Here is a 27,703-nt window from a genome sequence, read left to right as displayed (position 1 = left end):
TCTGGGAGGTTTTAAGACAACTTTACAATGTGGTCAAATTAACAAAAAAATTATTAGTTAAGAATGGAATAACTTGCTTGGTTTTATTACAGTGGTGTCCTATTAAGATTTTAGAAGGAAGCAGGTTTGATCACGCACTTGGTTTGAAGTCAAGTTTGCATTGCAGATAGCCTTTGCTCTAGAGAAGCCTTTCTCAGGTGGTTTGAATGTGCTCCTTAGAGGGGGGATGCCTTTGGTGGAGGAGACTGGCTGTGTCTGCTCATGGTTGGCAGCACAGGTGCGTTGTTATGGAACCAGTCCCTCCCTGGAGCTGGGAGACATGCTGTGAACTGGTAGGTTATTGATAACCTTTTGTATGTTTAACAAGACAAATCCTTCCGTTTAATTGTTTCACTGTGAACAAACTCTTATCACCAGATGTTTTTGGACTTGTATCCCTTTTAATTTGTTTTGGATCAGGGACTGTAAAAGCCATTTAATCATCTGCAGCATGCAGCCAAAGCTTTAACTTCAGAAGAGGGCAGTGAAGGGGGACCTAGGTTCCTGGGGGTGCTGCTCCAGCACAGTGCCTGTGGAGCTGCTGAAGCCACCGAGCAGCACGGGTGTGCAGGGGGCTGTTGCAGGGTATGGAGCGAGTATTCCCCAGTTTGTTATAATTGCTTAAGCAAGAACTGCAGTCACTCCCGGTGCCCAAGGTGCAACCTTCTGGCATCATTTGACTTGTCTTAGTGCTGTATAATTGGGGGCCTAGGGATTATGAAGTACTTTATTCAGTAGCCTGCGGGCAGGAACGGGCAGACTGAGGTGGAGGAGTGTGTGCATACTTCAACACTTCACATGGTCGGTCGCTACCCCTACGTTATCTCCTTCACTTACTTTCTACACATCTTCCATCCTCCAGTGCCAGGGCCCAGTGTAGCCAAACTGTGGAGATGGAAGTGGTGACTTTGAGTCCCAAATGGAGAAGTGGGATTTGAATTTGGATCCCTAGCAGCCCGACAGTGAACTGCTATGTGAAGTGGTTTCTTCTTCTGGTAACGGTGTGATGGCATAGGTGTAGCATGGTACGTGGTAAACCAGCAAAATAGCTCGAAGGGGTGAACAGACATTTCAAAACAAAGCGGAGAATTTAGAGAGGTATTAAGCAAAAAGGAAGTGGAGGACTCAGTGTTTAACTTGCTTTTCACATGTCCTCAGCTCTCGTAGGTACTTTGGGTACTAATAGTCTTTGATGTGGTAGCTGTCATCTAGGGGTAGAATGGGAGCTGGCAAGACTGAAGTTTGCCATGTCAAAGCCAACAAATACACTGGTTTTGCTGGTGAGAAAGCAAATGGAAGGGGTTTCCTAAAGCTGTGGGCTGCCTGAGTAGGATCTGAGAACTTGCCCATTTTCCTTTTCTGTTTTATCAACTTAAGTTGAATGGTTAGTCATTGTTAGCTGCGTGGTGTGTTTCATTATTGGAGACCTGTCAGAAGAGTTGATTAATAATCCAGAGCATTTGGATTCAGCGTGATAAAACTAATCATAACAAAGTACTTCGGTGCCTAACTTGAAGCTGTGAAGAAAATCCTGTTATCTTAAAAGTGTGTGTATATGAAAGGGCTAAGTTTTTCTTTTTTTACAAGATAAACATAAACTCAGTTGGTGAGTTGCAGAGTGGCCAAACTGTTCCCAGAGGCCGCTTTCCAAACCTTCCTGTGATGAAGTGGAGCTGAGATTAAGTTCTGTCGCTTGTGGAGTTTCAAGAACATACTTCTCAAGACCTCTTAAGAAATGTTTCTTGTGAAAACAGCTTAATTAAATGATACATAAATAATTATAATGAACACAAATTTACTTTCTTCTCCATTTTTCAGAGTCGCCTGCCTTTTTGCTGTGTGTGAATTTGCCTTTTTTCTTTTGTCAAATTGCTTAAACAATTTATCATTAACACATTCACTGTATTACAGTTTACCTACATAGATATTCTTGAAATAACTTATTCCAGGTAAGGGGAATAGTTAAATGTCATTCCATACTTTCACCCAGAGGGAAGGATTGAACAAGTGAAGATTGCTTTGAGTTCAGCAGATCTGTGTGAAACAGCTTTGAATTTACTGGGATTGTTTAACGGGCATATTGAAAGCCCTGTGTAGCTACCTGTCTTGGGGTTGAATAATTGTACGCAATGTACTGCAAGGGAGATACTCCCTTCCTTTCTAGTAAAAAGGACTAGCAGTCTGTAATTCTTAGGAATGAATGTTTGCAGGTAGCATAGTCCAGATTTAGGTCGTGAACAGGCTGCCTTGTAAAGGTTTGATTTGATTTCCTTATTCTGTAATTTCCAGCGTTGAAGTGAAGAGTTCTTGTTGGATGACTAACATGTTTCAGCGCTGGTTAAGGCACTTCTGGAGACCTAGTGTACTTCATATATTAAATATTTTATTAATGACATAAGCAGGTATCAAGGCTAGTTCAAAGTCACGTGTTTTTGAGCTGTGCTTCTGAATTTTGCCATTCTCAGGTTCAATTTGTGAGTGTTGAGTGGGGTTAACACTTGACACTGTGGTGCTTCCCCATGTGGCCCATTAGCACCTCAGCCTTGTACCTCTTTAACACAACCAAACGCATCATTTTTCTCGTATTTCTACTTTGCATTACGGTGTTTACTGTATATTTGTTAAGAGAATCAGAAGTGTGTTCAGAATATTAAGAGGAGTGTATTGCTACAGATGGACACTTATTCTTTCTGTTTGAGGTGTAATTCTTCCAGGCAGTGTCACAGGTAGCTCATCACTGCTTTTGCATAGCCCTCAAGATTCAATTTGTTACAGTGTGCAGCCACCCATTTCTTACTGGAACACAAAAGTTTATCTTGAGGCAGAGGGGAGAACTTACGGTAAGTCATAGGGCAGCGCTTTAGTCTGTCAGCAGGGAATAGCTGGCTTTTGTGTGACTGTCTGAGCTGCACACATATGCCAAGAGATAAAACTGAGTTATCAATCAGTATATTAATAGTTTCTGGGAATGGTCAAGCTGTTAGAATTTGGAAGCATGATTCAAAGATTTGCAAAGTTAGCCTGCGATGACCACTAGGAGAAGAATTTGCACAGGAAAAATGAGTTAAAAAGAAGTTCAAGACTTTCTGAAAAAAAAATCTTACACAGTCAGATTTTTATGACCAAGGTGATGGCTTTATGCAGCCATCATCTGTGTTGAAATCCCCAGTACTTTTTGTTTGCACCTGTTTTTACTGATCTCATAACTGGCCATTGTTGCAGAACAAACATGGAATTTGGTTGAGAGACAAGCTTTTCTTTTTGGATGGGATATGAACTGCCTATCTCAATAATGTTTCTGTATTTGTGATTATGGGCACTGTCAGTATTTCCATTATAAATTTCTGGATTTTTTTTTTTTTTTTTTTAATGAGCTTAAAACTCAGTTGTAAAAATTTGTTCTTGGCAAAAAACTTGTATACAAAAACTCAGCTCAAATAAAGATTTTTAATGAATTTCGAGAGGGAAAGAAAACCTAGACTGCTTTGTAAGTTGAGGTTACAGAGAAGCAGTATACACTGAGATCTCTTGTTAGTGGTACTCAGCTTGTAGAAAAGTAATACAACAGAAGCCCTCCAGTGTTAGTCCCTTGCCCTGCATTAAATTTTAAATTGAGTTATAACAATTGAGCTTAACTTCTGATTCATTCTTTGAAAAAGCTTTTGATAAAACAACATTCATTGCCAGGCAGGAAAAACAGACCTGGCATCAAGAAGCAGGGAACTCTGTGGTGGCCAGTCCTTCCCAGTGCTCACTGCAGGGAGAGGATTTTTAAGTTGCTGGTTGCAAAGGTGAGATATACCTTGTTTATGGTAATGGTAAATCTTATTCTGAAGGAAAGAAGTAAAAATACGCCGTTGCTATTTAGTGCATTTTTCAGTGCTGCAGGAGATGCTCTGAGACCGTGTTCAATCGATGTATATTTTCACTGGATTAAACAAACCTGAATACTGACGTCATGAAAATAAGCTGAGAAGCTTGGTGGAGGATGCTGATGTGTTTTTCTCTTCTAATAAACACTGCTTCAAAATTTAGTGAAGCATACCATGTTGCTGAAGGTAAATGCAAGCGAACTGAGCTATAGACATTTAACTTGAGGTGCTTACTTTTAATAAGATTCGTCACTAAGTAATGTAAGCTGATTCACATGACGCAAATGCCAGCAGTTGTTTTCCTGCTGCCATTTCAAAAGGAAACCTGGTGATACTGATTGTTTTCACTAGAAGGAGAGAAAACTGAAGCAATATTAGTCCTCAGCAAAATGCTGAGCATCACTCATCTGTTTCTAGAAGCATCTTTGCTACCCCTTGGGCCCCTAGTTTGTTTTAACTTTCATTAAGATGGGCTCCTTTCAAAGGCAATCTCTGTGTAATCTTGTTCTCACCTATTCTCTCCTGTCCATGCATTTTGTCTTCAATAGAAACTTCTTAAAAGTTCTGTTGAGCCTTAATAATGTTGTATATATTTTGGTGCAATGTACTCAGCATGGTGTGTCCCTGGTTCTGACTGGGGCAACTGAGCACAAGTGGAAAACAAATAACCCTGGAAAGGATGTATTTTATCAGAGGTGGTGTTGTGTGGAAGCTGTGCCTTCAGTGGGCATTTCCTTGCCTTCCAGCTGGAAGAGACAGACGTACCAATTCCCTGGAGACAGAGCAGTTACCATACTCTTGTGCCTTTCCTTCTAACATGTCTTCTGTTGTGGCAGGTTTGTGACTCGGTTTTAGAAAGAGGTTAGTTCTTCAGTACTGTTGCTGTTGTGTGTATATAGGTAAAGTTACGTAACAAGAAAAAGTCACAGCAGAAAGTTACGGAGAGCACCTTGGTGAACTAGTTCTGTTGCTGGAGGTGAGTTCAGTTCATTATAACTTTAGTTTTATGATGTTACAATAGACAATTACCTAAATATCTCAGAATCAGATAATTTGGTTCCAAACTAGTTGAAATTTCAGTTTTAAATATTTTGTCCAGTGTATGAACTCATTTTGGATAGGCATGGATAACCAAATTCTCAAAAATTCTTATTAGTAAGTGCCTGAAACTTATGAAGTTGGACTATGCTATAGTTAAAACTGTGGAGTCATTCATAATTTAGTTTCTGTTTTGCTGTTCTAATGATATTCCCAGGTGTGATACCACTGAATGATGTCTCAGCTCATCTTTACATAGGAATTCAGTAACTGCTCTGATTAGTGATAAGCCTGTTAGCTTTCTGTGTAGAAGTAAGAATTTGCTTTCTCAGCATGACAAAAAAAAATGTGGTGCTTTGTTTTGGAAACTGTGTGATGTTTGTTTCTGTCCTGTCTTATTTTCAAGCAGCAGCTGTAAATAAACTAATGCTGCCCTTCGATGAGTACCTGCTGTGAAAGTCAGATCATTGGTTGTGAAATCCTGAACATGGTCTGTGTGGTTAAGCCTTAGTGCCTGGGTGAGAAGAAAAGAGAGAGCCTCTCTCTGTTCATAGAAAGCTAACTGGTGTGTTAGTGTTTCTGATAAGCCCCCAAGAGTTTAGTAATGATTTGAACCTAGGTGAAGTATTTGGAAACATTAATCCTCACATCTGCATGTAAACCAAATATCATACCCATTTTCTGAGTGGAGAAATACCCCCTCACTTTCTCCTGGGACACCTGCCTCTCCCAGCTGCCTTAATGTGTTTTTATTTGATGTGCTTTTGCTTTGATACCTCAGAAGCAGAGCAACCCAAGATACTTGATTTATGAAAACTGTTCAGATGTTTGTGTTTGTGGCTTTACCACATATCCATGCAGCTGCTTTGCTATTTTCAGCCTTCTTTTCACACTCGGATTCTACCTTGCTAACCATGTAAAATTCAGCTGTAATGTTTTCAGGACAGAATGTGCAGATCTGCCCAGCACAGTGTCAAGTAGTGCAAACTAGGTAAGATGGTTTGAATGACTTACCAGAAGTCATGGGTGATTGAGAGCAGGTATATTTTCCTTGTCCGGATTACTTTCCTCATGCACTTCTAAGATAGATATGGAAGTCTGGGATTTCCTGGATGCAGTAGTGATTTAATGTGAAGGCAGTCCCACCTGTGCTTTCTAACAAGGCATTCAAGGACTCCCTTGTGCGTTGTCTCTGAGTCAGGAAGTCCAAGTGAATGGAATTGTAGCAAATTTAGGTCATAGGTGGGGAGCCTTCCCAGTTTGATAACCCAGCCTGTGTATTTGAGCAAAATGTGCTGCTGTCATCTCCCTCTTCTCCACAGGCATTTCATGCTCTGTGTTGCAGTGAGATTCTGTCCAGGGTCAGAGTTTGCTGATATCAAGTGTGAAGGAGTAAGTTTGGCTCACGGCTTGTTCTTCTGTTCAGAAATTACTTTAAGGGACACAGAAAGCTCTCAACACTAGAGGAAACTTTTATCTTTTATCCCCAATGAATCACCTGATTTTCTTTCCCCCCGCTTACCGTGCTTGCAGGGATTATTTCCTCCAACTCCGTTCCTCTGTGGGTAGTCGTCTTCAGCTGTGGCTGTCCCTGTTCTGCCACAGCTTCGTCTGAGCACAGAGCCTTTCCAGTACCCATCTTGGGGTGATGGGGAAGGTACTGAATTCACAGTGGTGTTGATATGCATGACTGGAACTGGCAGCAGTGCAGCATGCCAAAATACAATCAACCTGATGGTCAGTTGATGTCTCAACCCATTTCGATGAAGCTGCCCCTAGTGAGAAACCACTCTGGCAGATGGTACCTGCTGACTCCTGTATGGAAAATATAGTGTTAAAGTGGACTTCCAGTCTTCTGTTGCTAAAAGCCTCTTCAGTTTTCTGGGATGCATCTCCAGCACCTGTTGTGAAATCCCTTTACCTTCACACCAAAACATGACTACCTGCAAAAGAAGCACTGGTTGGTTTTATGCAGTTTACTTTATTAGTATCATGCTGGCTTTGGGGGAGGCTGTTGTTCTTGGTTCAGCCATATTTTAATAGAATTGAAATCTGATTTAGGAGTTATTGTAGGTGCCAGTTTCCCTGGTGTGACAGGGTAGAGACTGTAGGAGTAGGATCTAATTTTGCTGAGCTCATTTGATGGGATCGAGGCAGGCATAGCAGAATGCACTCAGCCAAGAGCAGCTGCATTTTGCGTTCCGTGTCCTCAAAGGAGCAGTTGATCACAATATAAGTGCAAGAATGTTCCTGCAGAAAATAAAATGAAATAAAGATAGAGAGTCCAGCTGTTGACGGAATGCAGCCATAAAGATGGATGACTGGGAAGACTAAGGAACTGAGAACTATTTGAAGTGCTCCTAGAGTGGAAGTCTCAGTGATGCTTCCGCAGTGACTTGTTTAGGTTCCTGATGCTCTTCTCCCACTGTGTGAATAAATAAGCAGACCTGGGCTGATGGAAGACACCAGTCAAAGGAAGTTCCCACTGGGGCATATATACTCTGAAAGCTTCCATAAATTGTTCTATGACAGTTTCCAATTATGGGTTTTCATAATAAGAGGCTTATTGGCAACCAGCAATACAAGTTAACTGTGGAAATTTCTATTGCTTTTCTTGGCCCCCATGCACTTCCTGAACAGTGTGTGCTTTGTCCCAGGTGTACCATTCTGGGCTTTGAAAGTGTGTCAAAACATGCGCAGGGCTGAGACCCCTGGGAGCTGGCACTCGAGACCGATCAAAAGGAACAAAAAAAGACAGTGAGGGGCTTAAGTCATGAGCTCCAACGTGTTAACTCTTGGTTGATTTGTTTGTTTCCTGCCTTGATGAGTTAAAGTGCTGATCACGAGTAAGAGATTTTCTTAGACACATGGGAAATAATTTTTACACAGTTCTGAACAAAGATTCAAACCTATATAGCCTTGGGAGGTATAGGTATGCAAATATCTTGGATAGCCCTTCCAGTACATTTTGATTAGTTTGCATTGTCAACCCACTTTCCACTTACGGGCACGTGCGAGTGCAGGCTTGTTCGGTTTATGAAATGTTGAATAAGTTTTCAAAGAGTATCATTGTTTCCAGGAAATATGTTTTTCATACATACTTGTGTTGTTTTTTGTTTTTTTGTTGTTTTTTTTTTTAAAAAAAAAGGAGTAATGGATAATACTTTGGGGTTTTTGCAAGCCAATGGTGTGGATTTGCTTGGCATTACAGCTTTCAAATGATACACACTCAGCACAAGTAGATTCTTTTCTGATTACATGCAAGCACTGTGTAATAATTACATCTTTTAAAATATATATATTGATTCATGTTACTGTCTTCAAGTTGCAAATAATCCAAAAACCTGTGTACTTCTTTACATCAGATACAAACTGGATATCTTTCTGCAGCAGTTTGCTGAAAATGCAGTGATTTCAGAGAATCATACCTTTGAAGATGTAACCTTATGTTGCGCCCTTCCTCTAATCCACCCCTCTTGAGTGATTTATTCTAGGGACTGTGCATCATAGGTTTTGTCCTGGCACCCATTTCTGTAGTATAGCAGTGCCTGTCCACATTACCAGAAAAAGATGGCTGGGTGACAGTTTAAAAAAAAAAAAAAAAAAAAAAAGTTAAACTAAAAAGAAAAGAACACACACGCAAAGAAAAGAAAACCAGTTCCAGTTAGTAGAGGGGGGGTTGCTGCCAGTGTGGATGGGGCATAATTTGATTTAAATGACTTTTGAAAAACAGTTTTCAAAACTGTTCCATGCATTTTCTTCCTGGCTACTGTTGAAAATATGGAGCTGAATATTTTCTGTGATGTTTCAAACCAATATGTTCTGGCAACCTCATAGCTGGGCCCTGTGCATTACACTCTTGTTTCCAGTTCGCTGTGGCCTGGAGTGCAACACACAGCTCATGAGATGCACCAAAGTGGGAGGTCTTGCAAGGAGCAGGCAATACAAAGACCCAAGGTACAAGGAACATTTCACTGGGGTCCAGCAGGGAGGCTGCCAGTTTTAAGGGCCTCTTTTATGAAAAGAGTTTGCTTCTAGGAGATGGAGGAACTGTGTGTGCCTCATCAGATTTTGGGAGTGTGTAGGAGAAAGTTGATTCCTGGGTGTTGTTAAAGGCTGGATGCTGAACTAGATCTTTTGCACCTCCTTGGCATCAGACTTTTCTCACTAGAGAGATTTGCTGTACAGATGATGGGCTCTGGCTAAGTATTCATCACTGCTTGAAGTGTGACGACATACAGCTGCATGAAAGAATAGCGTGTGTGTGTGTGAAGACATTACTGGGACACAAGGTGTTTGCTGTATTGTTTCTGCTCCAGGGATTCCTGTGCTTTGGGGAATGTGTGTGGGAAGGTCAGTGCAAGAGCAGTAGGTATTCTGAAAATAGAGGCCGTTTTTTTAGCACCAAATCAAATCCCAGGGGTGGCAGCAGGAGTGGAAAGTGTGGAACAAGTTTGTTGATCTGACTATGATAATGCACAGCTCCTTGTCATGCTGTTGGGAGTCCCTACCAGGTTGGCTTGTCTACAAAGGAGTTTGTACAGTGTTCCCTGCAAGCAGGCACACTGTTCTTCCCACGTCTCCTGCACACTGTTACCCTCGGCATGTCTGAATATTACAAAGCAGCTCTCAAGTCCAGAGACTTATCTCTCCAGATATTTCCCAAGTAATCCTTGGGAAAGGTTGTACAGACCTACCAGGGGCCTATTACAAGGCTTTACCAGCTCTGCTTTCAAAGCAACTTGGGGCACAGGGGCCACGCTGAGCTCAGTTATTTCCTCTGCAGGCTGCGAGTGGCTCCTTTTGGACTTTCAGAGTGGGGTGATCCACACCACTGGTGCCACAGCATGTGAGGTACCTGTGCTGGGCAGCGAGCTGCTGCTTCTGACAGCTTTGTCTTTTCCTGCTTCTCAGCAGTTATTACAGGTTACAAAAGGCAGGATTGTACAGATGGAGCTGTTTAATTTATCCTGTTAGGAGAATGAGATGAAACGAACCTGAGGGAACATGGTCCTGATCCTAGGACTGTGTATCCTACAGGCAGCGGTGTAAGAGCCAGACTTCAGGTAGATGTGTGCCCACAGAAAGGTGTAAGGAAAGGGGTGAAGGCAGTAGTAGTTTTGAGGAGAGATGGGACAGAGGCAACTGTCTCCTGCCTGGTGATAATGCAGTGTGATAAACATGTTTGGAAGCAGACTGTAGGTGTGGGGCGAGGGCCAGGGCAATGTGAGCGGGAAGCTTTTGAAGGCAACTGATAGGTCAGAGACCAGATAGGGAGTGGAGATTCATGGTGTGGAGACAGTTCTTGTTTTATCTCTAGGATTCAGAAAGGTCTGTCTTGAGAATTTTCCCTATTGATGCTTTCCCACTTGTTATTCTGCTCATTTGTGCAAGGTGGTAGGAAAGGGACTTGAGCTGGACTTGGAGAGGACACACTGTAACCTGTGATGTTTAGGTAGAGCCTGAAGCACAGACAGAAGATGAGTGAACAGTTGAAGAATAAAGTTTATTTGTGGAAGCAGGTTGAAGTAATGAGAAAAGGTGTCTGGAGATATTTTTTTTTTCTTCGGTTAATTCTATTACTTGTGCAGCTGCCTGATAAATCTGGATGTAGGGCTGTCTGCTGTGTCCACTAGGGCTGGACTAAACCTGGATGCTCAGTCTGATTACTTGAGTTAACTCTGCAGTAAAAACTCACTTTGCAAGTTAGTCTGAGCAGAGAGGATGTGGGATGCCGGTGAGGGCAGGGGAGATGTCTTTTGGGGATTCAGTAGATTTGATGAGCATATTGTAGATCTGTCTCTATATTTTGTTTTGAAACCACATGCATTAGAGTTCATTTGTTTCTTTCCCACCTCTCACCTACTGCAGTGGGAAAGAATCCCACTGAAAGAAAGAATGAATCAGGGAAGAGCTCTGAAAAGTTACCATTTCCAAGAAGCCTTGCATACTCAGATCATTTACCCCTTTGAACCCACAAGCAGGATGATTTGTAGCGACTACTGTATCAAAACTGTGTGTGACATCTGGGAACAACAGAGCCCACTGTGGGAAGACCAAGTAGCCTTTTCATAATCAAGAGGGAGAGATTTTAGTTTGGATGTTTGTATGATTATTGCATCCGATATGATGCCTGGAATGTAAACTATAATGTGCTGTTTAATATAAAATAGCTACCCTGTGGGCTGTTAGCAAGTGTTTGCAGTGATTTAGAATTAAAAAATTGTAAAAAAAAAATAAAAAAAATAAAAAAAATCCAAACCACAACAAAACCCCACAGTCTAACCTTAGTTATTCTAACAATAATGCCATAACTGATCTTACTGAGACTAGTCACCTTTACTGAGTTGTTGCCTTTGCCAGAGCTGTTTGGTGTACATGGATTATAAAGACAAGGAAGGGTGATTGGGACAGGTGGTTTTTCTCTTATTGGAAGTACCATCCTATCTTTATCCAAGAAGGAGCTAGAGCAAGCCAGCCTTTGTTTGGTTGCTCTTTTCAACAGAGCAAAGCTCTTCCTTGCAATATTTATGGTAGCTTGGCTCTAGCATGTATGTCTGAGCTGTGACAGCATCCTCATGTTAGCCAGGCTTCGTTCCTACTCCCTCATGAGACAACATTAGGGAACTGGCTTTTAAGTGAAGCCTGTTTAATATGGCAAAAGCTGGGAGACTAATAGATGCAGGTGTTCGCAGTATTGGTATGAAATGTGGTGTTTGTATTAGTGTTGTGGTAGCAACGGTCTTTTTAATGGTGAGATGGTAATTTGGTCCGAAGTCCCAGTTTTCAGCTGTCTTCCTTTTGAAATAACCTCTTTCAACCTGTTTCTGTTTCTCAAACTTGTTGCTTAACTAAGGCTCAACTGCAGAGAGGACCAACGACTCTGGCCTAAACTTTGTCTCCCTATCCATTATTGAGCATAATAATTTGTCTATAGCTAAAGCAGACCTTGTGTTTGACCAAAGTATTTTTTGGAAGAAAAGCATCTTACCTGGGTTTGCAAACCTCAGAAGGTTTAGCCCGAAGGCCTTATTTCTCTTACAGCTGTTCCCATGTTTAGTCCTCACTGTTTAATGTGAGCTCCCTGCCTGCTATGAATCTGTCTTCAGCTTCCCCTAGCTGGTGAATCTACTGCATCTTTCTGTTGCAGCATAAGGAGCCTCTTTGAGCATCGTTTCTCTGCCCCAATAAAGAGTTACCATTAATGGCTTGTTACTTCTAAAATCTTTTGGATAAGTTACACATTTTGGGTTTGATTACTCATTATGAGGCATTTTGCTGGGTTTTAATTGACTTACAGAGCAGAGAATTTGTGCTATATCATCTCCATTCTTCCCCAGTATCATTATGAAAATACTTTTTTTAATACCAGCATATTGAGGGAGATAAAGAATTTAATTTTTATTGAATCTGTGTCCAATACAGTGGTAGTGAAGGTGATCCTTCTTCCTTAACTGCAAGTTGCTTTCAGTGAAGGTCTCTTTGCACAAGTTTCTGTTGAAAACAGTGAACCTATGTGGAAAGTTTTTAGCCACACAAGGTGCATCCGTCCAACTGTGTCAAGTCCAGCAGTCATCCATATCTCCAGATCTGTGAGGATTCATGAATTGCTTGTAAGGATCAGAGATGAATAAGGAAGAAAAGCAAACTCGTGTCAGGTTTAAACACTCTGGGGGATAGGTACATTTATGGGAAAAAGCTTGGGGGTTAATAGCTCAAAGATGGTTGAAAATCATTGGTCTGGTTCACTATTTTGATATTATAGATTAATGTGTGAGTTGTTAGCTGTTGCTGTTGAGGAAGCAGCAACAAAAAACCCCGTACCTGTTCTGAGAGTAAACAGGCCTGGGCTTTATTCATATGTGGATGTGAGGCTTAGGTGGAAAGTCTCTGAAAAGCTTGGAACGAACAGGACAGATATAAGATTGCTTCTCCTGCAGCTCAGGAGGTAACCCTTGTGCTTTCAGATGCACAGATTTCTGGTTCATTTTTCCATTGGAACAAATTTTTCCCGAGTAAGGACAATTGTTCATGTGATGGCTACTTCAAGACTGCGCTGGATGCAGCAAGGTAATCACTCTGCTGTCCAGATTGTATGTATCCATGCCAGGATGTTCTTGCCCACTAACTGTTTTTTATTATATTTATGGTTGAAATGGGATTTTCATTCAAAGATCTTGTGTTCAGTCAGCTATGACTTTACAAAGCAATCACTGTGGGGCAGAAACCTGATGCTTGTTCAGTGATAGATGTTTGTTTAAAGTTGGAAGAAAACTTATTCAGCCCTATCTTAAGGATCAGACATTCAAATAAGCAATTGACTTTCATCAAAATGCTTATTAAAACTTAAAAAAAAAAAATTACTAAAGAGCATATTAAAATAATACAACCATAAGGTTGACCTTTGACTTCCCAGATCAGGAAGTTAAAGTTCTTTAAGAGACATTAACTGTGCATCCTGGGATGTTTTCATGGTGGGGGGGTCATACATTTCATGCATATGCAGCAGGGGGGAATTCCCTCCTTCTGGGACCATGCAGAGCCAGCTGCACTGGCAGAGAATGATGCTCTCTACTGCATATGACTGTGTGGTAGACTTAGCAAATTGTGTATTTAATTTATTCTGCATCTCTGGTAAATACCAGTGTGTTCTAGCTCTATGCATTATGTCATGTACAAGGTTCTATAGCATAATAAAAAATAGGCGAGTGCAGTATGATTTCTGGTTTCTGAGATGCTGCATGTAAGAAATGCTTATTCTGTCATGGTCAAATTTGCTGCTGCTAATTACAGAAGGATCCTGCTTTTTGGAATCTGTGTGATGAGCTCATGTTGGCCAGCAGCTCTGATCATCTTAAATGGAGTAATTGTATCCATTGAGCTCCTGATTTTGTAAAGTCTTATGCAGCTTTCCAGTCTTGTGATGTACAGCTTCCCTAAATTTTTGGTGTGATGTAAGAAATCTTGGGTGAAATTCCCTGCTCTCTTATGTATGAGGTCAGCCTAAATGATCTGTCTTGGCCTTAAAAAGAAAACAAATCCTATTGCCCATGCTTGCCAGCATCTGGACATTTTGCTGCTCTATGCTGTGTGGAGGTTGTGATTTTGTGGACTCTGGAAAACTTTACTTAAAAATCCATTTGCAAATCCAGAAGGAAATGTGTGACTGAGGGCTTAGGTAGTCACAGCTGGAGTATCATGCTAGCTAGTGACAGTAGTGTGTATCCTGTAGCTTGGGGGAAGAATGGTAATTTTAGCATATAGCATTTAAAAAGAAATCTGTATCACTTTCTTTAATGCAACATAAACTCTTCAAGCATAAGCTTTTCAGTGCTGCATCTTTAGAGAAGCATTTCCTATCGTTCAGATATATTTGATGTTGTTCACTGTATTACATATGGAAAGCTTTGCAATTTAGCACCTGAAACACATCTCATACTCTCCAAAGAACAACTTGGAGAGAAAGAAATTCAGGCAAAGCTTGAAGGGGCTGAGGGAAATGAACTCCTGCTGCAGTTGCACACTTGCGCACATCTGGTGCAATTGAAATTTAAGAGATGAATGTATCCACATCTGACCATGGTAGGGTCCAAACATTACTGTTGACACTGGTTTTCTTTTTGGATAGGCACACTGGCAGAGTCACTAGCATGTGGAGCCTTGTCAGCTCTCTAATCTAATAGACTGTTCTTGCCCAGACCATTGTGTGTCAGTATTTTATGTACCAAATGTAGCCAGGTTTAATAACTGGCCATTTTTCCACCTTCTGCCAAACTTTTTCCCTTTTTGTCACAATTTAATGTTTGAGTCAAAATCTGCTATGGTAACAAATTATATACATATTAAAAAATGAAAATAAAGATGGAAAGCAGAGTCACAAAAGGTAACAAGAGTTCAAAGTAATGTCACTGAGGGTTTTTTTTTTAAGGCTTGAATTCAACCCCATTTTAAAATTGACTTTATTTCTGTTACGTATTGTGAAAAGATTACAAAGAAGTGGGTACTGCTTGAAAGCGTGACTATAGCTTTGTATATGTAAAATTGTGAAAGTCTTGTACAGGTCTGATTTGATCTGTTTGCTTTTTAGTGACTAAACAATAATCTGTGGAGCTTTCTAGATTGTATTTTTCTCACTTGGAATGGTGTCTCCAGCTAGGACCCATTGAGGATATGTGTACTTATTTCTAGTGCCGGTATCTATCATATAAAGTGTGTTACCAGAAACGTTTGGGTTTTTAAAACTGCATTTTTTAAAGGGCACTTTGCTTGCCTTGCTGGTGGCATAAGTAGCTGCTGTCATGTACCGAATTCAGTGATTAGTGATTTGGAGGAGCATCTCCGGGGAGTTACCTGCCTGGTGAACACCAGCACCAGCTGGAGAGGAGCTCAGTCACCGGGAGGGCATTGGAATGGGGTTACCCAGTTTCTTTGTGATTTTAATGTTTACTAGGTTATTTCTTATTGCATGCTGATGTGAATCTTGCAGTGAAATACCACAGCTTGAGTGAAATTTAAACACTTTTGAAACTAAAACCTGGATCTAAGCTCCAGGGCCAGGCAGATGCTTGCAGCTGGTTGGTTGTGGCATAAAGGATGTTAGAAAAAGCATTATGTATCCAAGGTATCAACCATTTTGATCATTATATCCTGAGATGGAGCATTTTCTACCTCTGTCACGTGCAGTGAGGGATGCCATCCTGGTCTGGTGTCTACTTTATTGGCACATGGGTTCTTCATGGTTTTGTTCAGACATGATTACACATATGGTTTCTCCTCCCACTGTGCCATTGCTGCACTAAAGTAGGGACAAATCTGTATCAATGGTCAGAGTTACTTATCTGAATTATGTTAGTGGTTAAGTAATTTGTACTTTAATTGAGTTCATTCCTCTTGGTAATTTAAGTAGGAGATTTGTATAAGTAACAGAAATAATTGAATGCCTTTAACAAAAAGACCAGAGCCTAAAATAAATGTAAAGCTTGGTCCCTTACCAAGCTGCCACAGTCCAGCTCCTCCGCAGGTCGCAGGGCTCCATGCTCTCTGGTTGGTACTTTTTCAGCCTGTTCCTAATTGTGTGCTGGGGAGCTCTCCTGGCGTTGTGCTTTGACATTCACTGAAACTGCCTGAGTTTCAAGACTTCCCAGGATGATTAGTGCGTCGTGGTGAACAATGGTCTAAGCAACTCATTAAACTGTAGTGTATCCTCCTCCCTCTCAGTGCTTACTCCCAACTTCTGGAGAGCCGATTAGAGGCTTGGCAGGAACACCATGGTTATGCTCTAGATACGCTTTGGATACATTATTGTCACAGTTGAGGTACTGCAAAAGCCATGCCGTTCCGGTCTTTATCCTGGTGAGGTACCTCTTTGGATTGTGCAATATCTGTGGCTAATTACATGGCAATTGCAGTGTGCCACCAGCCACCCACAATTTGTTGTCAGCTCCTTGGGGATCCAGATGAAAAAGGAAAGATAATGTTTTCTTTTTTCAGTCCAGCAATTCAGCTTGCCTCTTTTTTTTTTTTTTTTTTTTTTTTTTTCCTTCAGGTAATAAAGCCAGATGGTAGTGACAAAGAAACAGAAGCCACGCATGAATCAGATGTCCCTGAGGATATGTTGGGGACTTGCATTCCTCAAGAGACAGTGAAAGGCGATGCTAAGAGTCCGGATGTCATTATAGAAGCTCAGTTTGATGATAATGATGCAGAGCATGGACAAGACCACTTGCAGGATACCTTGATTGACGACATTAAGAAATTTTCCCTGGATAGCAGTGAAAAGGGTGAGTAGATCAGATTGCTGATTTAAACCTTTATTTGAGCAAACTATTGAAGTATTACTTTGTTGCCTTGCTTTGCTGCAAGATATAAAATGCAGGCATAAAAGCTTAATGCCTTATCACTTCCATTGCTTTCTGCTAAACTGCCTTCATAGTTTTGAATGGATATTAAGGACTGGGTTTTATGTAGTTTTGATTGATGCAAAGTAAATCTGTGAAACAGAAGTCACACCTTTAGATTTGCAATTCTCAAGGCTGTTTAGGGACTGCTGCTTGCTGTTTAATTCAAGATGCTGCTGTAGCGGTTTCCTTCATCGCAAGCTTGGCTGGCCAATCTATGTGTCTCAGTTTGGGGATAAGAATATATTTCCTTGGGGGCAGTTAGGTTTGTTGCTGTTTTCAAACAGTTGAGTTATGAGCAACTTAAAGATTTGGTCCATTTAAAAAGAAAATTGCACTAAAACCTAAAGCCAATTATGCGATCTGTTTTGAAGGCAAATGTATTTTATTCTGCATCTGAATTCCTTCCAAACCATCAAGTGTTGCTCAGGGCAAAATAAAATAAGCTCCCCTGTCCCAAACTATGCTTATGCTGCTCTTTGCATGTCCTTTCTAGTACTAAATGCCTTCCTGAAGAGCTGTGTGTTGAAAGGATTCTGACAATTGGCACATTTAACATGTGCCTTCAGCTGCTGGTGAAAAATTTGCCAGGATAGATATTCTAGTGTGTTCCTGATGCGTGCCCCAGTTGTCCAGAAAAGATGGCAGTAACTTAGGACATAAGTAGTTCTTGATCTCTGACAAATCGTGGTGGTGGTTGTAAAGCCGTTCCATTTAATACCTCGTGTTTTCCTGAGAGATTGCTTTTGGAGATGCACAGACCTCTGCCTATACTGTTGGTAGACTTCCATTTTTCACACCCATCTGTTAATAAAACTGGAAATAACATTTGAGTGGAAGTGTAGTTTTTATGACAAAACATTGGTTTCAGCTCGTGAATGGAGCTGCCACCTCACCAGTTCGTGATGCTGTTTCCCTCTGGGTACCTCCACTGTCTTTGAGTTACTGCCAAGGTATGTGAACCAACTTGTGTCTTGTTCCGTTACTTTCCAGCACAGGGCTTGAGTTGGGATTTACTCATCTTGTCTGCGGATGTTTTACCAAGCTAGTTATTAACCTCATCTTTTTTGCAGTCTTGGACACTGTGTTATAGCTGCACACTGTTGAACTGCCACTTTGACTCAACAATTCTAAATGTCCTAAAATGCGTCTGAGTCACACGTCACGTCTGTTGCATCTCTGTTGCTTCTGATGCTAAATTAAAATTCAGAAACATACGTTCTAGTTTGAGACTAGCATCTAAAATACATGCTTGAGCCAATATTTTACTTTACCCATATGACTATGCTGTAGTGTAAAGGTTTGATGAGAGTTACTTTTCTTGGTGCGTCACAGTTCCTCGAGATGCTCTGGAGTGACCTTTGTTGGAGGTTATCAAGTAATCTCTTAAAATCTTTGCCATCTGAGTGCTTTTTGCCGTTTAATTCTATCTTTGGAGAATATTTGTAAGGCAAATGTTAGATCAGCTTATTGTCTACACAGTTGAAATCCAACTTACTTTTCCATTGCAGTTGCTTAAGCTTAAGCCAACTGTTTTTGTTTTCAAGGCCTTTCAGTGTTCATCCTTAACAAGCCTTGTGGCTGGTGTGGATGTGCCAGTTAGATTTCTGCTGAGTTTGTATTTTGCTATCGCCTCTTTTATAGTTGCTTCAGCTTCTTTGGCCATATAACCCATATGGATTTTTCTCTAGTTTCTTCTTGCTCTGCTTTTTAATGCCCTCCTTTTTTTTATACATATAAAGTTTACGATGCTGCTTTTTCTGAAGGTGTTTTTGAGCAGTTGATGATTGCTTTGGCTTGTTTCCTGTCTTTCATGCAATTTCTCATATCATCACTTATCCAGATTTTAAGTCTTGCCTGGAAAACAGCTATGGTTATTCTAGCATCAGTGATAACTGTCATGAAAAAAGAAAATATCCTGCCAAATTCAGCCTTCACAGGTGTGGCTCAAAATGCTTTTTTAAAAGGATGAAACATACAATTTTTCAAGGCAGAACTTAGCCTTAGAGGATAATATCTGCTGAACTTCCTAAGGCCATCCACTGGAATGTGGTACCGGCACTGGGAAGCAAAGTGCTTTTCACAGTTGGATGGGAGCGAGTGGAAGTGCCCTTCCCTGTGTAACGTGGGCCTCCCCTGGAGGGCTGCTTGGCTGATGCTGCCTGTTGAACTTTCCTTTCAAGCTAACTGCGTATGAGCCTTTTCATTTATGTTACATCCCTTCTGCTGGAAACAACTACTGCAGTAAAACACAGAGAGGTGGATGGGAGATGAGATCCCATGGGGGGATTTCTTGCTGACCCGCCAAAACCAGTGCTTTACACTCTGTCCCTGAGAGCATGGCTTTGTAGGGTTTATTGCACAGACTCATTGCATGGCCTTATGCACGGAAGGGAGCAGGAGAAATAGTTTGTGACCAGAGCAACTCTTAAATGAACACTTGTAGTGGGCTTTCTTCTTTTTTTCCCTAACATAAGGAAGTCTGGAGGTTTCAAGCTGGACAAAGATGCCATCAAGGGTATCATATTTAATAAAATAAAATCAAGAAACAGTCTATCATGTTCTCATGCACACTTTATGTATGTATATGCATACATATATATGTGTATATGGATATATTTATATAAAAAGATCCATATATATATATATATATGACCTAAACAAAATTCAAACTAGACAAGAAACCCACCAGATTTCTGGTAGTGAAAAATATCCATAGCTACTCTAATAAAATCATTAGAGTACTCATTCTGGGGGAAGAAAAACCCATAATAGTGTTGAGACTGTGCTCAAATCTTTGTGCGTATACACCAGCTCTGCAGATTACTGCCTCACAGTTTCAAGATGGCTTTTGTCCTTTGTGGTGGAGGAGTAGAATTATGCAATATCTCTGTTGCTGGCTTATTTGTTCTGTTGCTGCTGGTCAGAATGAACCATGAAGAATGAAAGTAGACACGTCATTCAAATAAGAGCACTCTTGGTCACCCTGGAAGTGCAGGCTGTTTTGATATCTTTTTTACCCTGGCCTGTGTCCTATCCCTCATTGTGGCTTTGTTCCTCTGAAGAGCACCATCACCCCGTCCATCTCTAGTTACATGCTGGGGCAAAGAATTTGGGGTTGGCCCTTGCTGTCAGAAGCTCTGAAGCATGAAACATTGTGTACGCTCATTACAGCCCAGATTTGAGTGGGCTGAGTTTCCCTGAAGTCCTTGTACATTGGACTTCCTTATGGCTCTGTAGGGCTTAAAGCAAACTGGTCGAAATTGTTCTGCATGGGGCTGCAGGCTGAGACTCGGCTGTTGGATCTGTATTCACTGAATGCTGCAGTTAGGATAGCTGTGCTTCCTGGCCTTCCCTTCTTCCTAAGACCCTCCAGAGGGATGGGATAAGCAAGAGGGAAGTCCACAGAAGCGAAGAGACCATCACATTCACCCTAATTTTCAGCCCCTGTACTTTCCGACAATTCTTGTGCTCATAAAAGCGTGTCAATCTTGCTTTGCTCAAGGATATTGAAATAAAAGTTCATAACTGGTGTCACTCTGCCAGAAGCTGTCCAGGTCAAACGAGTTTGCTTCGCTTTTCTGAAATCTTCTTGCAAAGAAGTTGGTTTAAAGATTATTTTCAGAAAAGTCTCTGATCTGGGACGTGATGAGCCATTTTCCTCTCCAGCATACTGTTCTACACAAAGAGCAATATTGTCCTGTTCCCAAGTTAGATTATGCTAAGTTTTGGTCACTGGATGAAGGTCTTTTTTAGCAAAGTTGGAAATCTCTTTTCTCTTGCATTTTCAGCTGTATTTCCAAGGTGTAAGTATCTCTACATGCTGAACAAACTTTCTGTTTTTTTCCTCTACAAAGACGGTAATATTGAGCACCCTGAAGAAGATTTCTCAGCTCCCTTACTAGTGTCCTTCAAACCCTCTCTGGACTTTCTATGCCCTGTTGAAATACAGGCAAAGAACAAGACAATAGCACCCTGGCCATAGTCTGGGCAACACGGTGTACACAGAAAAGATTAATTCTCTGTAGTGCTTGCTATTGACATGCAAGTCCTCTGTGTTTTACCCTGAGACCTCAACTTATTCAAGTTGACGTGACCTTTGCCAGGTCTGTAACTCTCTTTAATCCTCATTCACATTGACTACTGCAACAGAGGTAATGTAACTTTTATCTTACCACTTAGTACTAAACTAGACTATATTATTTCTGTGACTTGTCACTGCAGTAGAAGTATTTTCCTTATACTCCATTTCAATATGTAATAAAAAATAAACTTTTCTGTGTCCTCCCAACCCAGGAAAAGTGCAAAATGTTCTGTACAGAATACTTTACAATGCTGCATCCCTACACAGACTTGCGTGTTACATGAGTTTCATACAAATGTGAGCTGCCTTTTGTTATTGGAATCAGATTACTCTGATAAAGAAACATCAGCAGATGAACAGTAGCAGCTACTTGTACTCTTGAGAATGGCAGCTGTGCTTATAAAAGTGCCTCAGCCTTTCTTAGCAAAAGAATATTCCAATAAAAATTGTAAAACCATGCCACTATGCCAAAAGCTATCCTTGTCAAACTAGTTTGCTCAGCTTTTTTCAAATCTTCTCATGAGAGATCTTACTTTACCAGATACACAGAATATCCTGCTTCCCATGGGGTGCCTCGCAGAAGTCATCAAGTTGGTGGACTGGCTGCCCTGGCAATCAGATAGTTGTGTTTGTTCAGGATTTCCACTTACACCTACACTTCTGCAAATCAGAGTTTGAATATGTGAATGTCCAAGGCTTGCTCACTGCCTTGACGTAATGAAGCTTGAATAGAAATAGCTCATTTACAGGCAGATAAACTGAGAGCTAACTCAGCCAATTGTGTGATGGAAAATTGAATTGCATAGCTGATGGTTAATTGGTAGAGCCAATAGAATTTGGGTTGGAGCTGCTGCAGAACTTGCTTCTGTCTCCCTGTCTGTTCAGCATTGGCTAGGTGGATGCTGGTCAATCTCTTTTCAAGTTAGATGTGATTGTCAGTCTCTAGTAGCCCTGGTAAGGTCAGAAATTATAACCTAAAATTGCTTGGTATCCACACTGCTACTGACTGGAGGCTGTTACTGAGTATTTCAGGATTGCTTGGCTCAATGGAAGTGGTAGCATTTGGTAACTTCACTGTATGTTTGTGTGATAATGCATTAACCAATTCTTTTCTCAAGATGATGCTCTAGTGGTAAGAAAGATTTTGGATCCTTCTAGCAAATGAGAAAAATGCATTTATAATCTAGAGTTTAATCTCTGTTTTGGACTTCTGCACTTCCCATGCACTTCCATGCCCCCTGTTGTGCTTTTGCCCCCTCTCTCTCTTCTTTTAAGCTTGACAAGGTGCCTACCTGCCTTTTGTGTCTTCCTCTGGCACCTGAGTTCTTCTGCAGTTAGCAGTGTCTTGTATTGGCATAGGCAGAGTTTATAGAGGTACTACAATTTCTTTCCTTGGCCAAGGCTGGTAGGGAAAGGATGATGGTGATGAGAATCTGGACCACATGTCCCTCTGCTCTGTTCAGGTTCCCCCTTCTTTCAGTTTAGCTGCCATGAAATCCCTGACAAATTTGGACCCACCAATGTCACTGGCCGCTGGAAGGAATAAATGTTCTTCTCTCTCCTCTTCAGAGGCTCCCGTTCACTCTGAGTGCTTTTAAGGAGTCTTCATGCTTCTTTCCTAGCGTGCAGCTTTCTGGAGATGGATCGTCTCCACTGCATAGCTCTTAACATTTCTAGGCCACAGCAGAGTGAAAGCTCACCAGGAAATCTTCTCAGTTACACAGCTTTTAATAGAAATCCTTGAGGTGGAACTGTCAAAAATCAGATCGGTTTCACTCTGCTGAAGCCTAGAAAACCAGCAGAGAAGCTGGAGCTGTTTCAGCTGCTCGAGACAGCTCTGTATTAGTTTATCCTAAGTTCATGTTTGTGGGTCTCTGGGTCGAGCTCTTTTGGTGGTTGCTATAACTTTTCTTAAATGAGAGCATAGATTTCTTGAAGAATAAACAGCATAGCAGCTTAAGAGTAAATGTTCTACTGGTATTGAACAAATTGGGCTTTACAGTTGCATTGATTAAATGCTACAGGCTGAATGAGCTCCAGTTACTCTTTGGTTGCACAGCTAAAGCCTGCAATGGAAGTTAATGTTGGGAAAGCTGCTTATGCCGTTCTTCCCTAGTAAGTTATCTTGACCCCAAAATTTCTTCTTAATGATAGAAACCCCCCCAAAACCTCCCCAAAACTTACGCAATTAGATAACAGGAGTTAGATTAAGTTCAGCGTATTAGTGGATGTTCCTGATTTCACATGTATTTCTCCTTTGAGTCAGAAGTTTAGGTCAAGTAAGTGAGAGGGCATGGTACTGAGAATGAATGTTGGGTGTGAAGCTGAACATACTAGAGTATGGTCATTGTTAGCAGTGAGGTTTCCAGGATGAATCAGATTAGGATTCATTCAGCTAACATATTTTCCATGCAATAGTAAAATTGGACACACACACTTTAGGAACAAATGCACATGCAGGAAGGAAGAACATTAAGTAGATAGGCAAAATACTCAGTGGAAATGTTTTTGTAACGTTTTAATTTTACTTACTGTTAATGTAATAAAACTGTATTTAGGTAGACTGCAACACTATCTGATATTGTCAAGGTTTAATTCTGTTGCAATAAAACTTCCAAGCTCCCTCTTGACTGGCAGTTTGTCAAGGATGTGAGAGGGCCAGGAGGCCTGAGTACCTGTGCTGTGGTTGTAGTAATGTTACGTGGCTACTGGGACAGCTGCTATTTGATCTGTTGGGCTAGATGGCAGCTTCCCAAAACGATGTTGAATCTTTGTTGTGGATCAGGCTTGGAGGGTTCTAAGGAAAGGTGACGCTCCTGTCTCATCATTCTGCCATCTCTTCTATCCTTCCTCATGGAGGCGGCTAAATATAAGTAAATAATGATATACTTGGCTGTGTTGCATGCATAAGGAAGCCAGCTATTCACATTGCCTTCACATTGCCTCTGCTCTGTGTTACTGCAGATGCATGTCTCTCTGCTGTATGCATCCATTATTATGCCTTTCCTCTCCCTCTCTGAGGGTCTCGTCTTGCCTGTAGATTTTCAAAAAATCTTCCTGCTAATCATCTGAGTCTCCTGGTCCTCATTTTCAGTGTGCCGTTGGGCATGCAGGTGTGTGAGTTCAGGTGTTTAGACATGAACAGCTGTGGTGGGGTGAGTCTGCTTAAATGCGTATTCCAAATAAACATCTCTAAGGAACTTAGTCCTGTTCATTAGACACACAGATCCGTGATGAGACAACTAGGAGTGCTGCATAGTTTGGGCGGCTTTGCTTCTTACTTGCAGAGCCCTCTTGCATTGCACTCAGGAGTTGTTAGGCTGAATTTGGGCAGAATGCATGTGTTCTATTACAAAGCTGTTGGTTTAACAGTCTCATCACGGTGAACTACCTGTCTTTCCTCCATCATAGGTGGAAAGCTCTGTGTGTGGAGATATAAATACAAAGTACTGTTTCTTGCACAAAATGTTCCTAAGCAAGCCTTCTTATAGTCTGTTTAAAATAATTTCCAGTTTTGGAAGGTACTTGATACCAAATGAAATGGCACTTTCCTTCCTCCCCACCTTTTGGCATAGGACCTTTTGGGTAGGGAGGAGAGTTTCTTTGGTTTACTAGGTGAGACTTCAGAGAGAGCTCCCTTGGACCTCTGTACTGTGGACTCTATGGAGAAGAAATTTGCCAAGGTCAGAAGTTCAGAGCTCCTACCTCTGTAGGTACCAAAATAACTTTGTAGGAACTGAAATCATCCAGCTAGGGACAGGTGTTTCTAAGAAATCAGATCAGTTTGCCTTGATCCTCAAAAAATTACATTTTGGTTTACTTGGTGAAGGGAGGACCAACTATTATGATGTCAACCACTGGTTCCTGCCATCAGTTTCATGTTCCAGAGGAAAAACCTGTTCTGTGCCAATAAACATCAGTGGCAGAATGTGAAGAGCCCTTGTTCTGTCTTCTAAACAGCAATGTGTTTCCTTCTTACTGTCCCTAAAAATGAAGATTGTAGCAGAATAGTGTGACCCAGGGCGAATCTGCGCATGCATTTGAATGTATTGCGTTTTGGTAGAAGCAAGTTTTAATTTCCATGTGCTTCTTGTATTGATAGAACTTCCAAAAACACATCCTTTTTGAGTGTCACACACAGTCCTTGAGACATTTATAATAAATCGTTTTGTTTTACACTATTTCCCTTATGTATTTGGTACAAAACCAGAATATGCTGAAAACTGATTATTGAAGCAGACAGCAGAGAACCTAAGTGTTGTTTCTTCATTAGTAAGTAGTAGACTTTGCTATTGAACGGTTTACAGATGTGCTGGTATGTGAGCAGAAAACTGAGGAGCAGTTATTTTCTTTTTTAAAAGCTTCATATCAATAATGCCTTCTGATGGGATTCTTAGATATGCCCATGTAGAGTGAGCCAACTCACTACTCAAGTAGGCTTTTTTTTTTCCTAGCTGAAGTAGCAAACATTGAACTATTTTAAAAAAAAAAACTTGTTTCTTTCCATCCAGGGAGGGAGATTTTTTTTTTTTTCCAGTGAGTTGTTTTTGAGATCTGAAACTGTGATATATTTTCATTTGCAAGTGGATATTGCATCTTTAATTGTATTCTTTTTGGACAGAATTGCAAATTTCCACAGTGACCAATGCAAGCCTAGTGAAAATAATTTTGGATCTGTCACAAGTAATCAGAATTCTAGCCTGATGACTTTTGCTCCACTTTGGCCACCTATTAATGTCATGGTAATTTAATTGTAAGAGGAAATTTGGGGGGCTTTAAAAGAAATAACATTTGACCTAGGAATGCCTGTCAGGCAAATATAAGTGTGTACTGAAGCTGCCTAAACTGATCTCTTACAAAGGGAGGCAAATTCCAAGTGTCCTGGATCTACTTTGTTGGTAATAACATAACTAATTTGAGTTGCTTTTTGTATCTAGTGCCTAATTTTTTTAAAAGTAAGACTATTACAGTTTTGGTTTGTCAGATAATCGCTGAAAGGAAAACACTGAAATTATAATGCAGTTTCACTGGATCCTAGTTGCTGAAGTGTGTTTTCACTGTAAGATAAGCTTATGAAGTATTGCCCAAGCTAACATAGTAAATCTTTCTCAGAAAACATGTCTTTGCCCAGGGTGGAAATATTGAATGGTCATTGGATAACCACTGCAGTAAAGGGGTCAGAATAATTCATTTTTAGTTTGGCATAATGCAAGGAGTTTCTTCCCACCTCCCCTGCTCGAAATCCTTCTTCTCTCACAAGTTAACTCTCCTTTAGGATTGTCTCAGTGGCTCAGCCCTGTTTTGGGAGATGTTGTGTCTCCCAGCTCAGATCTGCTGTAGACCACCAGTCTCTGGCGGGGCCCTGATACCTATCCACTCTGCCCAGTCACCAAGTTCCAGATTTACTGGAGGGAAGGGGGATGTGCAGTGAAGGAGAGGGACTGTCAGAAGTGTAATTAGGGGACTTGGGTACCAGACTGTCTCAGCAGATTATCACTTTTGAGCCTGAGGTTTCTGTGAGGTAAATTGACCACAGAGTCAGGTGGACGTTGGGTCTGGGTCACTGTCCCTTCTGAGCAAAGAGGTTTGTCACAGGGCACCCATGTTGCTGGTGCTCTGCTATTATAGACCTCTGAGCATTAGACGTAGCCCCAGTACCAACAGAATTTTGACTTCATAAGGAGCAGGTACAAGCCATAGAGAAGTCCCCAGGAGTACAGAGTTCCTTGTGTGTCTTCTTCCCTGTCCCTTGTTTCAGGAGTGTTCCCCATTAGTAAATGTATGTGATGACCTTTTAGATACTAAAGTTGATTAAGAAAGATGGGTAAGGAATAAGTAATGGCTGAGATTTGCTTCCTTCTTTCTGTTGATGGCACAGTTATAGATCCTAGGCTCTGTCATCTGGAGTCTCTAATAATCCCAGGATTTTGGAGGGGGGGGGATACTGAAATTGGAGAGACTGCTGCAGAAGAAGGTGCTCTCCAGCCAGCCAAAAGCCCCTCCGTGATGTTGGCTGTGAGGGAAAAAGGCAAGTTTCTACCATGTGCCACAGTGAGAATTTAGATGCTTTCTGGTATCTGTACTGTTCGCATGGGGCTCAGCTTCAGCAGGATGGGGGCAGTACCAGCCCTGCATGTTCTTCATCCCAGGCAAAGGAATCCTGGTCACCCGTTTGCTGTGCTCCTCATGACAGCTCCCTCCTGGTGCCTCTGTGCTTTTGCATGCATGTATGGGATACCTCCCAGGGACATCACTGACTCCTTTGTTGACAGGGAAAGCTGCTTCAGTGAAAAAAATGCAAGTGACATTTTGGAGAAATGGGAGTTGGAAGGATAAGTGGAAAGAAGGCAGTGCTAACAAGGGCATTTTCCTCGCATGGTTCCTGGTGCTTTTCTCATTCTTGCCTGCTGGACCTTGAGTCGCTGCTGTTGTTCTGCTACACTGGGAAAGCAGTGAACGCACCTCTGGCTTTTTTCCCCAACATGTTTAGGTCTGGTTTCTCTTCCAACCAGTATGTGCCGCTCACTCCAGTAAAGCCCTGGGCTTGTGGCAGGTGTGCCTGAAGGCATGGCCTTTGGAAGGCTCCCAACCTACCCTTGTCCTCTGCCCCTGCCAGTGTTTCTTTGTTTCCGATTGTCCTGTTCTTTCTCCTAGCTGTCTTTATGGTTGGCACACTGTAAACCTATGACTATTAACTGATGGCTTGAAAATTTATAAGAAAACAAAATGGCTGCTTGCTTTTATTCTTTACTAACTGATTGCTTGGTATGACC

The 27,703-nt window shown here is 41.3% G+C and overlaps 1 protein-coding gene across 1 annotated transcript in view; it reads left to right on the top strand.

Moving 5' to 3' along the window:
• DIS3L2 (DIS3 like 3'-5' exoribonuclease 2) overlaps positions 1–27,703 on the top strand; it is a 189,896-nt gene that overhangs the window by 39,997 nt on the left and 122,196 nt on the right. The window contains exon 6 of the mRNA XM_026854640.1: positions 16,495–16,729. Coding sequence (XP_026710441.1) covers positions 16,495–16,729 — 235 coding nt within the window. The remainder of the gene's footprint in view (positions 1–16,494; positions 16,730–27,703) is intronic.

Source organism: Athene cunicularia (assembly GCF_003259725.1).
Source record: "Athene cunicularia isolate RWA chromosome 9 unlocalized genomic scaffold, athCun1 chr9_part1, whole genome shotgun sequence".
In the NCBI taxonomy this organism is placed as follows: Eukaryota; Metazoa; Chordata; class Aves; order Strigiformes; family Strigidae; genus Athene; species Athene cunicularia.
This window is presented reverse-complemented; position numbering and strand designations above follow the sequence as displayed.